This window comes from Sphaeramia orbicularis, chromosome 16 (assembly GCF_902148855.1).
Source record: "Sphaeramia orbicularis chromosome 16, fSphaOr1.1, whole genome shotgun sequence".
Lineage (NCBI taxonomy): Eukaryota > Metazoa > Chordata > Actinopteri > Kurtiformes > Apogonidae > Sphaeramia > Sphaeramia orbicularis.
Genome location: NC_043972.1, coordinates 19,781,164 through 19,795,881, shown reverse-complemented (window position 1 = coordinate 19,795,881; position 14,718 = coordinate 19,781,164). Strand labels below are relative to the sequence as shown.

Sequence of the window (14,718 nt, the reverse complement as noted above, 5' to 3'; positions counted from 1 at the left end):
GTGAATCACTGTTACAGTAATATCAGCTTGAGCAGTAATGAAATCACAAAAGTTTGGATTTTAAAGGTCTTTATTTAAGTTCTGTTTAAAAATGGGTGGCAGAATAGATAGATCCTTTGCAGGAAATTGTTTGGTTACAACAGCAGTACAAAAAACACACTGACCCAGCCCAACAGACATCCCCACATACAACCAACAATGGAAGGAAGAAGTGATCAAAACAGAATAAAAGACATATAAGTATATAATAAGTACAATAAAGTAATGTAAAATAATACAATAAAACAAAACACCTATAGTATGCACAGCATACAATAATTTATCGCACAGCAATATTAAAAAGTTTAATAGCAGCCAGCAGGAAGGACCTCCTACTATGTCCAGTCCTGGACTGAGGGGGAATCAGTCTGTGGCTGAAGGCGCTCTCCCTGAACACCTCAACATGGTGAAGTGGGTGAGATGCATTACTTAAAGTAGAGTTCAGCTTCCTGAGCATTCTCAGCCCAGCCACCTGCTGAACTGTGTCCAGTCCCATCCCAATGATGGAGCTCGCTTTCTTAATGAGTTTGTTCAGTCTGTTTCTATCTGAAATGTGAGCTCTGAAATTAAACTCTTATGAGCTATTTTTGTTATCATTATATTTGTCCAAACAAATGTACCTTTAGTTGTACCAGGCATTAAAATGAACAAGAATATGAAGAAAACAAGGGTGGTCTAATAATTTTTTCCACAACTGTATGTATGTGTGATATCATATTGTTGTGGTGGAGATTGTTCACCTCACTGCCAGCAGTCTCGATACAGAGCCAAGAGTTGCTGAACTCAATCTCTTTCTGCAGGACATTGTGAGCTTCGATTTGCTTCTCCAGGTCTGCCAAGGTGGGACCGTACCCTGCCATGTTCAGCTGTTTCTGAGGGAACAGACACCAGACTAACACTGTCACTCAGAGAAACACAAGTTACACATTTGGAGTTGACATAGTCTGGTACAATGACATCAAAGAAAAACCTAAAACAATAAACACTTGCATTTGTTAGCAACTTGGTAATTGTGGAGTGATAACTTATGTCATCATGTAAATGGATGGATGGATGGATGGATGGAAAAGCACAGGAAATAGAGTATAAGGAGTGTTAAAAAAAGGCAGTAATGAGGAAATTAATTTAAAATGGTTATTTAGTAGTAATTTAATAACAACACAATAAATTTGCAACAATATATATATCAGTGAAATATCGTTTAATGCTGTGACTTCTTTCATGTTCAGTCACCATGCATCGAACTGCAAATGGGTGAATGTCCATTTAATTTTATGATAATATTAAAGGGGTTCTGTGCAGTATTGATGTTTCTCAACAGCAGGGGGAGTCACATACCAGAACACGCTTAGGACCAAAACCACCAACAAATCAACACCTATGTATCCACAGACTGTATCACTCACTGAATAATATATAAAGCTCATTGTTTACACACATTATAAACTGTATTATGGTATTATCAAGTTTTCTTCTACAAACTAAAATTCATAGAGTCTTATTTTGACAGATGCTCAAAATAATCGTATAATCTTCACGTGCTGCCTCAGCTGATACTTTACATTATAGGGCATGGGGAAAACAAGGGTCCTAGGGGGAGCTGCAGGGGGTGGTAGGGAGACGTCCCTACCGTTGGCTCCACCACCGTGAGATGTTCCGGGATAAATGGAAACATCAATGAAGGGTGGCTCCCAGCTGATGACCCTGCTGTTACCCCACAGGCACCATTGGTGGTGCATCAGGTGGAAAGACCCTGCACCCATGGTGGTCACAGGCAGGACAAATATATTCAGTTCACATCTCCACAATCCAATACACTGGCATTTACAGAGTTTTTTACTCTTAACACTCCAATGATAATTTTAGGTTTTGTTTTTTTTTTTTTTTAAACCTTGATATGGAAAAAGGAGCCTGTGAGCATTTACAGACTTGACTGGCTCTTAGCTCTGATGTTTGGTTTAGTCTAATTTACATGAAATTTTCCTGAAATCAAATAGATACTTGTAGTTTTGCATTTTTCAGCCCTGATTCATTGTCAGACCACAACTTCACCCAAATTCACAGCCTCAATCACACCTTTTCTATTGTTTAACATGAAACAAATGGGAACATCTGGTACATAAAAAATGATGAATTTCACCAGTATAATACGTGTTATAAATACTATTTTGACTCTGTAGCCTATTTGGTTGTTAATGGACATGGTAATTTAATGATGTTACTACATTATTACCTATTTACCAAATTATTACCAAGTTATTAATGACGTGTAATGTAAAGTGCAGCCAAGGGATTTTTGTTTTGTTTTGTTTTTTTAACCCATAAAGACACAAACATACACTGGCAACCAAAATCATTTAGTGAGATATAAAGTTAAATAACTGTTGATCCATTAATCCTCTCAGTACATGCAGATAATTGTTGTAAAATGCAGTTTGTCATCTTTTCATGGTCATCAGATATGACTCATTTGGACGTTCAGAGGCTCCACAGTTACCATGGAAACACTGTCATCTTCTACAACATTGATTCACCAGTAAAACCCATGGTGTTGGATCAATGACAGTGGATGAAGATGCTTGTTTTTCTGTTCGGTTAATGATATATTTTACTGAAAAAGTCACATTTTCTACATTTTCTCCGTTTTTGATATAATAACTCTTAACTTTAATTTGAGCTTTGATGGACATCAATCATAATCAGTAAATTAAATATAGGAAAATATCTGATTTTCACTTAAGAATACAAAAAGACTGAACATAATATTAGAATAAATGGTGATAAATCATTTAAGAAAAGTTAAAATAAAAAAAAAAAAGATTTTGGAACTGCCACAAAAGTAGCACTGGGTCTTTATGGGTTAATATTCTCCACTAATCCAGTGTAATGACTTCCAGTTAGAACATTACCTTTCTTCGCCATGTCTTCCTGTCTGTTCTTGACTCTATTTAATAACAGCTTTACATACAAGACTTAGATATTATCTATTTTCAAACATGAACTTGTGCACTTTTGGAGGTTTTTCCAGAGAAATAGAAAAAAGTTTTGACTTGGAGGAATTCTTATTTTTTTGTAAAAAAAAAAAAAAAAAAAATCTTGACAAACATTGTTAGTCTAATACTTCAAACACCACACATGGATGTTAAGACAGTGTTATTGTACTTACTTGCTTCCAGTTAAAAACACGTGCCCAATCGATGATGGGTGGTCGTGACACATTGTTGATTTCAGGATAAATTCTTCTGTGACAATCAAAATGTACCATCCAGTGGTGATGGAGGATGTGGATGCTGCGGTTATACAACAAACGAGAGGTTTGACTCATACAGATTTACATAAATAACATTAATATATATGTATATATATGTATGTATGTATATATATATGTATGTGTGTGTGTATATATGTATATATATATATATATATATATATATACATATATATATATGTATATATATATATATATATATATATATATATACACACACACATATATATATACATATATATATATGCAGATACATACACACACACACATATATATGTATGTGTGTATGTATATATATATATATAGAGAGAGAGAGAGATAGATAGATAGATAGATAGATAGATTTATATATATATATATATATATATATATATATATATATATATATATATATATATATATATATATATATATATATATATATATATATGTACACACTGTAAAAAACAATAGGTTGAATTACTACTTCAGGCACAAAAAAGTGTTTATCGTACCGTTAGGGTAATTTTGGTGATTACTTTGAAAAAACATCTTACCGTCTTATTCAGTGTAGATTTTAATAATAGAAAATAAGGATATTGGTTTATTGTGCGTATACTTATTTAATAGTCACTGTCAATCCTTTAAAATTAGCATTTTTTATTTCCACTTTTTGAAATAATATTATAAAGGATCATTATTAAAAACTACCTTACACATGGTTCTAACATATTTTAAGTCATCAGTACCAATGTTAAGCTAACATTGTCATTAATGACAAGTAAGTGGAAAATAGATGACTAAATTACACTTAATATATTAAATAGATTGAATTTTCTGGCAAAATTTAATCAGTGCATGAAAAATCTATAACTTAAATATCCTGGAACTAATGTAGATTTTTTTTTTTTGCAAAACAGTCAGTAGATATGACTGTTATGATCAAATATTTAAGAATTTGTCTAATTTGAACATATTTTTCTTGTTAAATAAAGGAGGTTATATTAAATATTCATGTTGTGTCTGGTACGTTGATTTAAAGTTTTAAAATACCTAATATCTGCATTAAACGTAAAACCTACTCATCAGTATTACGTGTTTTGAAAGTAACTTATGACTAGTTTTCCCACTAACTGCCACACAGTTATTTTAGTTTTTACTGTTTTAAAGTTTCCCATGTTTCAGGAATGGTAAGTGAAGTTGTACAGTAATAATGACAGATGAGTGGAAAGTTAATGGTGGCAACAAAGTGACACAATTACTGAGTACTTTAAAATGTACAGTATGATTATATGATATGGTGCATAATTAAATTTTATCTTGTGCTTGAAAAAAATCTCTAACATAAATATCCTTGAACTAATCTTAATTGATTTTTGTGAAATATTTAGTCGATCTAACTATTTGATTGAAAAGTATATGCATTTATATATGTTTATAAGATATTTGAATATGCATGTCTTTTGAAATTAAGGTGGTTAAATTAAATACTGCATGAACTACTCTGCATTAGCTTTATGAAATACATTTTATTCAATATTTTAAGCTTTGATCTACTCAACAATATTCTTAAAGTAACTTATAGCTGTAATTTTTCCTGAACATAGCTAAATGCACACATAAATTCAGACAGTCCCTCCTACGGTAAATGTTTGATGGTTCAGTTATGATGCGCTCCATTCCTCACCCTTTTTCTATCATTTCAGTCTCCTCGTGTTGGAGCTCCTTGACTTTGTCGACATCCAGGAAGAGGTCTTTCAGCAGACCCTCTGCTCCATCCAGCTTGTCCTTGACCTCATCTCTGTGTTGTAAGAGGATCTGTGGGTTGTCAATTTCAGCAACCTGTTTGAAAGCAGTCACGCTGAGTCAAGTTGTTGTGGAAACACAGTACATCAGTAGTAAATGTATGTATTTTTGTGTGTTTGTACCACATTCATCAGCTCCACACGTCGAGTCATATCGGCCTCCACGTGGTCGGCATTCTTCTGTATTTTGGTAACCAGCTTGGCCAAGGTGGAGTTCCTTGTACTGGAAGGTGGAGGAGGAAGAGGAGTCACTATTCAAATAAATGAACATTACATTCAGATTCAGTTTCACAAGAGTAGGCAGTTTCTTTTATTCTGTATCAGCAGCTCTCTGTGATTTAATGAGTCACAGTTTTCACACTGACTTAGAGATTCTTTAAGTCACACTAAATACATTTTCCATCATCTTTACTCCAACACCTTAACTGCATGTGTTTCTTGACTGATGGTGAATAAACAAACCAATGTTAGCTGGGAAAAGAGATAGAAAAGTTCCAAATGACTGGTGGAATATTAAAATAGAGGAAAGTAAAAATGTATATTGATTGCTGTTGTGTTACCCAAACGAAGAGTCACTCAGTCTAGATGACATTCCACAATGCAACTTTATTTATTTATATTTTGGCAGTGTTAGAAATTTTAGAAAAAAGAACATTTCTTAAATCCTTATAAAATAAACATTAAGATGAAGGAACCCAAATATACTACAAGACTTCCAGGTGCACACACAAAAATTCTCAAAAAGTTTTAATTTTGTTACTGAAAATGTGTAATAACAGTCAGAATGTACAATATTACCAGGATATTTATCTGTTTATTAGGTAATTTGAATAAAAATAGAAATATAAAAAATAAAGACACAATTGTGGCATGTGCCAATCATTTTGTTCCTTATATCTGGAAAGACCTTTAGTTCTGCTGCGTTCTTAGTGAAACTGACTCAGGGCCGCTACAAACCAATTGCACTTGATGTATTTATTACATTTTAACTGTATTTTAACTACATTTTAAATTGTATTTTATTTGTCTTGCATTGTAAAGTACTTTGTGACTCCCTGCCTGTGAAAAGTACTCTATAAAAAATGTACTTGCTCCCAAAACACATCAGGCTTCACCAGATGTTCCATTGTGTTCTTCTGATGGTGGACTTTATGAATCAGATTCAGAAATGTTTGTGTAAGTATTGCTGCACATTGGAATCGTGCATTACCGCTCCTGAGTTTGCTGAAACTTGCAGATTTTTACAGAAAAATGAGGGTTCTGATTTACCATTCTAACCATCTTATGAGCAGATTTCTTGATCTTCCAGATGTCATCTAGACCTCCACAGTACCTCTCAACTGCCATAATGCAATGTTAGTCAATTTGCACCTGTTTTTGCACAGTTTTAACATTCATTCCTACTATTTTGGCCACTTTAGATCACCATGCCCACGTTTGCTTGTGTAGTCGAAGTCAGGTCTACAAGTAAAAAGATCATTTTTCCCCACTGGAGCCAAACCTGACTCACTCCTAAAATGTTCACCGTTCCTCATTCCTCAGAAGCTGACTGTACGTGTCATTTCTTGTTTGGTTGTTTATACTGCATTCTATCAAAATTACCCTAACAAATTAAAACATACTGAGACAGAATGAGTCGAGTTATGCATCTTGGGAAATCTGAAGTACTTTGGGGTGAGACAGAAAGTTCTTGGTGGTGGATAAGAATCTGATAGAAAGCATTGCATCTTTTCATGTTGCAGCTGTTAGAACTGTCCAGAATGGTAAACGCAGCAAATAAAGTCATCAGGAAACAACAGATCCAGCGACAAGAAAGCTGTTAACTTAAGAAGTGATTTGAACTGTGTCCCCCAGAAAAGCATTTGAGACTCTAAAGATCCACAAAAAATGTCCTCAACAAATGTTAAGTGCAACATACGTAGGTGTTAAATTGTGGAACTGGATTCGTTAGCTGTAACTGGACCCTACATCTTTAGTTGTTTAGTGTCTCTTTTTATTGCTGTGATTTTTCTGTCTCTTTTATGTATATCCTGTCTGTCTATATGGAACCAAACACAATTCTGCACTTTTTGGATAATAAAGCCCAACCAAACCTAAAGAGCAACACAAACTAACAAAACAAATTAGTCGTATCAAATTGACTAACAAATCATGGAACGTTACAATTAGGGAAAACATCTGTTAAAAATCCAAAAAAATACAGGGTGGGGAAGCAAAATTTACAATGAACATTTAGTTGTTTTTTCACAGCAGGCACTACATCAGATGTTTTGAAACCAAACATATATTGATGTCATAATCATACCTAACACTATTATCCATACCTTTTCAGAAACTTTTGCCCATATGAGTAATCAGGAAAGCAAACGTCAAAGAGTGTGTGATTTGCTGAATGCACTCGTCACACCAAAGGAGATTTCAAAAATAGCTGGAGTGTCCATAAAGACTGTTTATAATGGAAAGAAGAGAATGACTATGAGCAAAACTATTACGAGAAAGTCTGGAAGATACTATTAAAGAAGAATGGGAGAAGTTGTCACCCGAATATTTGAGGAACACTTGCGCAAGTTTTAGGAAGCGTGTGAAGGCAGTTATTGAGAAAGAAGGAGGACACATAGAATAAAAACATTTTCTATTATGTCAATTTTCTTGTGGCAAATAAAATCTCATGACTTACAATAAACTAATTGGTCATACACTGTCTTTCAATCCCTGCCTCAAAATATTGTAAATTTTGCTTCCCCACCCTGTAAATACTGTATATCAGCCAGCAGGTTAATAATTTTATTCCTTCATAAATTACTGGTGGGGAAGAGGTACAGAGCTGTCAGCTGCTTTGATAGTATGAAGAAGAGAAACTGGATAAACCTGCATTGTTAGTTAAAACTTGCAGGCATTTTTCTAGATTAGAACCTGGACTCAGAGCACTCCCTGTGATAATTACAGATATTACATTCCTCCAGTTCAGTTTTGAGACCCAACTCATAAAGACCCAAACAGCCACCAGCAACACAAACCATCCACAGATCTAAACTGTTTAACACCTGTTGATCCACTAATACTATCAGTCCATGTAAATAATTGGTGTAAAATACAGTTTGTCATCTTTTCATGGTCATCAGATATGACCCATTTGGACATTCAGAGGCTCAGTAGTGAACGTGGGAACACCGCTGTCTTCCACAACATTGATTCACCTGTAAAACTGTTCAGTTAATAATAGATTTGACCAAATAAAGACACTTTTTCTACATTTTTCTATGTTTTGATATAATTAACTTTGAATTTACTCTGAGTTTTCATGAACATCTACATGATCTGTGAATTAAATAAAGGAAAATATGTGATTTACACCAAAAAAGGCAAAATACAGAGGATAATATTACAGTCATGAAAAAAAATTATTAGACCACCCTGCTTTCTTCAGTTTCTTGTTCATTTTAATGCCAGGTACAACTAAAGGTGCATTTGTTTAAACAAATATAATGACAACAACAAAAATAGCTCATAAGAGTTTAGCTTAAATATAAATATAAATATGAGCTGATATCTTGCCATTTTCCATGGTTTTCTTGATAATAACCAAAATCACTTCAGTTCTTGCATCAATATCTACGGCATTGTACTGACAAAAACAATGCTTTTAGGCATTCCATGTTTTTTTTTCTGTCTGTTTTGGTCACATGATACACACAGGAGTTAGTACTTAATTATATAAACATTGTGTTTGATGACTTTTGATGGTCTAATAATTTTTTCCGCGAGTATTACAAAATGGTTATCAATCAGTTAAGAATGGTGGAAATAGAGAAAATTTGATTTGTGTACTGTCACAAAAATAGCACTGGGTCTTTACGGGTTAAAGAAACCTTGTGCTGTGCCTGGTTTTCCTCAGCAACTTTAATGTTGAGAGAATATTATTAAATATAAATGACAAAAAAAAAATCACTAAATGTAAAACTCAGACTTAATAATTTTATGTAGCAAAACAAAAATCTTGAATGCTGACAGTTCGTTGTAAAACCATGACTTACTGACATGATTCATACTAAAACACATATGACCACAAACTGTCACACTCATCCACTAACAGTCTGAACAAACACCCACATGACAGAAAGACAGAAACCAGGAAATACACACCTCAGCAGAGACAAAACATATCCACAGTAATTCTACAGAAGCTCAGCAACATTCAACAGGGACAAAAAAAGAACAAAAACTGAACAGTGTTAGGAAGCATATTCAATAAATGCAGTTTTGTTGATAAAATGTCTTTAACAGGCACATCAGTAAAACATAAACCGTTAAGCTTTCTACACCTGCAACAAATGCTTATTTTTATTCTCGGTAAATCTGTTGATTAGTTTGAAAATTAAGCTGTTAATCGATGAGGTATAAAACAGAAAATATCTGAGAATAATCTCAGTCAAATTCCAAGATGGCATCAGTTCACTTCAATTTACTGTCATGATGTGATAAATGTAACAGAAAATATACATATGCAAGAGGATGGAATCAGAAAATTTAGAGTTTTTTCTTAGAAAAATGCTTCAACTGAGTAAATGATTATGAAGTGCAGATCCAAAACTGTAAAAATAAATAAATAAATAAACTTAAAAAATAAATACGTAAAAACTCCAAGGATTTCACTTTTACTAGATATTGATAAGCAGGTACTATTTAAAAAGCAAAAACAATAGCCTCTTGGGTTTTACTGCAGTACAAAAAAAACAAAAAACCTTCTTGTTGTGAAATCACTTCTGTCACATACTTAGTCACACAAGTGATGATTATAAAACCTGTGTGTCAGGTCAGTGTCTGACAGTGGGACAGCTGTAGATTTACTTTTGGTTTCTATTACACGTAAATGTAAAGTGATTCAGTGACTTACAGGACAAACTTCCCCTTGCTTAAATGTGAAATACATTTCCTGTTAACCCATAAAGACCTAAATCTTTTTTGGTGGTGACTTCTAAATGATATTTTTCTCTACATCTAACCTTCCCTGTACTTTTCAGTGAAAGCAGGTGCTTTCTTATGTTTAATACTGACCGCATGGATATCAGTAAAAGTTCACAGTAAATTCAAAGGTTATAACAAAATATATCATTAACTAAATGTAAACACAAGCAACTGCAACCACTGGTTTTACTGATGAATCAACATTACAGAAGGTGACGGTGTCTCCACTTTCACTACACTGCAAAATTCCAAATCTTACCAAGTGTATTTTTTCTCATTTCTAGTCAAAATATGTCATCACACTTAAAATAAGACATAACCACCTAAAGAGTAACTTTTTAGTGAGATATAAAGAACTTATTTTTAGACAATAGATCTTGAAAATCTTATTTCAACAAATCTTACCAAGATAATTTTCCCTTGTTCCATTGGCAGATTTTTTTTTTTTTTTTTGCTCGAATTAAGCAAAAAAAAAAAAAAAATCTGCCAATGGAACAAGTATCTTTAGTAAGATTTTCAAGATCTATTGTCTAAAAATAAGTTCTTGTATCTCACTGAAAAGTTACTCTTTAGGTGATTATGTCTTATTTTAACTGAGATGACATATTTTGATTAGAAATGAGAAAATTACACTTGGTAAGATTTGGATTTTTTCCAGTATACTGGGCCTCCAAATATCCAAATGGGTGAAATCTCATCTGGGTGAAAACTAAAAAAAAAAAGCATTTTACCTGAATTATTTACACATATTTAAAGGATCAATGGTTCAAAAGTTATTAAACCATTTAGATCAGTACATGCTTTTGGCCACTGATGATGTTTAGGTCTTTGAGGGTTAACACTGACATAACTCAACAGCTCCATTCAGTGAACTTTGTAACTGAATCTGCACGACACACAAACACAAAGAGAAAGACACGTACACAGGACAAGGAAGAACAGAAAAAAGGGAATCATGACTGAGACACAGTATAATTACACACCTACATTGACACAAGTGCATTTCTATAAGAACTCGGGGCAAAACTCACTTGGTCATTTTGAATTTGTTCGATAGGTCTGTGCTGTTACTCATTCTGGAGGCCATGGTGGGTGAAGAAGCAGAGATTCCAACAAAAATCTATCTTTCTTCTTCTGCAACACTGTTTTCTTCACCCTGAGGCTCCTGTTCTGACTCAGAACTCTGAACATCTACTCACATGTACAGACATGCACAAACACACACAGACAGAAGGGAGTGTTTGATGCTGGCAGCTCCTTCCACACAGGTGGACAGGTGTGTCAAAGACAGTCAAAAGCATGAGTTTACAGTTTGTGCCCCTCTTTAACACTGTACAGGGGTGTACATATTCAGCCTATATGGTTGCAGCATTTAGTATCCAGTGTATGTGTGTGCAGTAGCATGTAGTATCTAATGTATATGTGCAGTATGTAGTATTGGTGTATATGTGCAGTATGTAGTATACAGTGTGTATATGTGCAGTATGTAGTATACAGTGTGTATATGTGCAGTATGTAGTATACAGTGTGTACATGTGCAGAATGTAGTTTACAGTGTGTATAGGTGCAGTATGTAGTATACAGTGTGTATATGTGCAGAATTGGTAGTAGAATGTAGTATACAGTGTGTATATGTGCAGTATGTAGTATACAGTGTGTATATGTGCAGTATGTAGTATACAGTGTGTATATGTGCAGAATGTAGTATACAGTGTGTATATGTGCAGTATGTACTATACAGTGTGTATATGTGCAGAATGTAGTATACAGTGTGTATATGTGCAGTATGTAGATACAGTGTGTACTATGTGCAGTATGTAGTATACAGTGTGTATATGTGCAGATGAGTATAGTATACAGTGTGAATATGTGCAGTATGTATACAGTGTATATGTGCAGAATGTAGTTTACAGTGTGTATATGTGCAGTATGTAGTATACAGTGTGTATATGTGCAGAATGTAGTATACAGTGTGTATATGTGCAGAATGTAGTATACAGTGTGTATATGTGCAGTGTAGTATACAGTGTGTATATGTGCAGAATGTAGTATACAGTGTGTATATGTGCAGTATGTAGTATACAGTGTGTATATGTGCAGAATGTAGTATACAGTGTGTATATGTGCAGTATGTAGTATACAGTGTGTATATGTGCAGAATGTAGTATACAGTGTGTATATGTGCAGTATGTAGTATACAGTGTGTATATGTGCAGAATGTATATACAGTGTGCATATGTGCATATGTGCAGTATGTATACAGTGGCAGATGTGCAGTATGTAGTATACAGTGTGAATATATGCAGTATGTAGTATACAGTGTGTATACAGTGTGAATATGTGCAGTATGTAGTATACAGTGTGAATATGTGCAGTATGTAGTATACAGTGTGAATATGTGCAGTATGTAGTATACAGTGTGTATATGTGCAGAATGTAGTATACAGTGTGTATATGTGCAGTATGTAGTATACAGTGTGAAATGTGCAGATGTAGTATACAGTGTGTATATGTGCAGTATGTAGTATACAGTGTGATATGTGCATATGTAGTATACAGTGTGTATATGTGCAGAATGTAGTATACAGTGTGAATATGTGCAGTATGTAGTATACAGTGTGTATATGTGCAGAATGTAGTATACAGTGTGTATATGTGCAGAATGTAGTATACAGTGTGTATATGTGCAGAATGTAGTTTACAGTGTGTATATGTGCAGTATGTAGTATACAGTGTGAATATGTGCAGTATGTAGTATACAGTGTGTATATGTGCAGAATGTATACAGTGTGTATATGTGCAGAATGTAGTTTACAGTGTGTAATGTGCAGATGTAGTATACAGTGTGTATATGTGCAGTATGTAGTATACAGTGTGTATATGTGGCAGAATGAGTATACAGTGTGTATATGTGCAGTGTGTAGTATACAGTGTGTATATGTGCAGAATGGAGTATACAGTGTGTATATTTGAGATGTATATACAGTGTGTATATGTGCAGAATGTAGTATACAGTGTGATATGTGCAGTAGTAGTATACAGTGTGTATATGTGCAGAATGTAGTATACAGTGTGTATTATGTGCAGTATGTAGTATACAGTGTGTATATGTGCAGAATGTAGATACAGTGTGTATATGTGCAGTATGTAGTATACAGTGTGTATATGTGCAGAATGTAGTGGTATACCGGTATATGTGCAGTATGTAGTATACAGTGTGTATATGTGCAGAATGTAGTATACAGTGTGTATATGTGCAGAATGTAGTATACAGTGTGTATATGTGCAGTATGTAGTATACAGTGTGTATATGTGCAGAATGTAGTATACAGTGTGTATATGTGCAGTGTGTAGTATACAGTGTGTATATGTGCAGAATGTAGTTACAGTGTGTATATGCAGTATGTAGTATACAGTGTGTATATGTGCAGAATGTAGTATACAGTGTGTATATGTGCAGTATGTAGTATACAGTTGTATATGTGCAAATGTAGTATACAGTGTGTATATGTGCAGTATGTAGTATACAGTGTGTATATGTGCAGAATGTAGTATACAGTGTGCATATGTGCAGTATGTATACAGTGTGCAGATGTGCAGTATGTAGTATACAGTGTGTATACAGTGTGAATATGGGCAGTATGTAGTATACAGTGTGTATAGTGCAGAATGTAGTATACAGTGTGTATATGCAGTATGTAGTATACATGTGCATATGTGCAGAATGTAGTATACAGTGTGTATATGTGCATATGTAGTATACAGTGTGCATATGTGCAGTATGTAGTATACAGTGTGTATATGTGCAGAATGTAGTATACAGTGTGTATATGTGCAGTAAGTATGTAGTATACAGTGTGTATATGTGCAGTATGTAGTATACAGTGTGTATATGTGCAGTAATGTAGTCTACAGTGTGTATATGTGCAGAATGTAGTTACAGTGTGTATATGTGCAGAATGTAGTATACAGTGTGTATATGGCAGTATGTAGTATACAGTGTGTATATGTGGCAGATGTAGTATACAGTGTGTATATGTGCAGTCTTGTAGTATACAGTGTGTATATGTGCAGTATGTAGTATACAGTGTGTATATGCAGAATGTAGTTTACAGTGTGTATATGTGCAGAATGTAGTATACAGTGCGTATATGTGCAGTATGTAGTATACAGTGTGTATATGTGCAGAATGTATATACAGTGTATATGTGCAGTATGTAGTATACAGTGTGTATATGTGCAGTATGTAGTATACAGTGTGTATATGTGCAGAATGTAGTATACAGTGTGAATATGTGCAGTATGTAGTATACAGTGTGTATATGTGCAGTATGTAGTATACAGTGTGTATATGTGCAGAATGTAGTATACAGTGTGAATATGTGCAGTATGTAGTATACAGTGTGTATATGTGCAGAATGTAGTATACAGTGTGTATATGTGCAGTATGTAGTATACAGTGTGAATATGTGCAGTATGTTATACAGTGTGTATATGTGCAGAATGTAGTATACAGTGTGATATGTGCAGAATGTAGTTTACAGTGTGTATATGTGCAGAATGTAGTTTACAGTGTGTATATGTGCAGTATGTAGTAGTGTATATTGCAGAATGTAGTATACAGTGTGTATATGTGCAGAATGTAGTATACAGTGTGTATAT

General features: G+C 34.0%; 1 protein-coding gene across 1 annotated transcript; it reads right to left on the bottom strand.

Moving 5' to 3' along the window:
* Positions 1-319: 319 nt before the first annotated feature.
* LOC115435335 (envoplakin-like) lies at positions 320-11,196 on the bottom strand. The gene is made up of 6 exons (XM_030157662.1): positions 11,088-11,196; positions 5,215-5,314; positions 4,974-5,128; positions 3,206-3,329; positions 780-911; positions 320-436 (listed from the first exon to the last, which is right to left on the bottom strand). Exons 1-6 carry the CDS (start codon positions 11,141-11,143, stop codon positions 320-322), a joined length of 684 nt encoding a protein of 227 aa, XP_030013522.1. The 5' UTR covers positions 11,144-11,196.
* Between the last annotated feature and the right edge of the window lie 3,522 nt (positions 11,197-14,718).

What these genes read in the sequence shown, in the direction of transcription:
- LOC115435335 (XM_030157662.1), bottom strand. Translation starts at nt 11,143, where the DNA reads ATGGCCTCCAGAATGAGTAACAGCACAGACCTATCGAACAAATTCAAA. An exon ending in AACAAATTCAAAATGACCAA is followed by an intron (nt 5,315 to 11,087) that starts GTGAGTTTTGCC and finishes TCCACCTTCCAG; the next exon opens with TACAAGGAACTCCACCTTGG. An exon ending in GTGTGGAGCTGATGAATGTG is followed by an intron (nt 5,129 to 5,214) that starts GTACAAACACAC and finishes GCTTTCAAACAG; the next exon opens with GTTGCTGAAATTGACAACCC.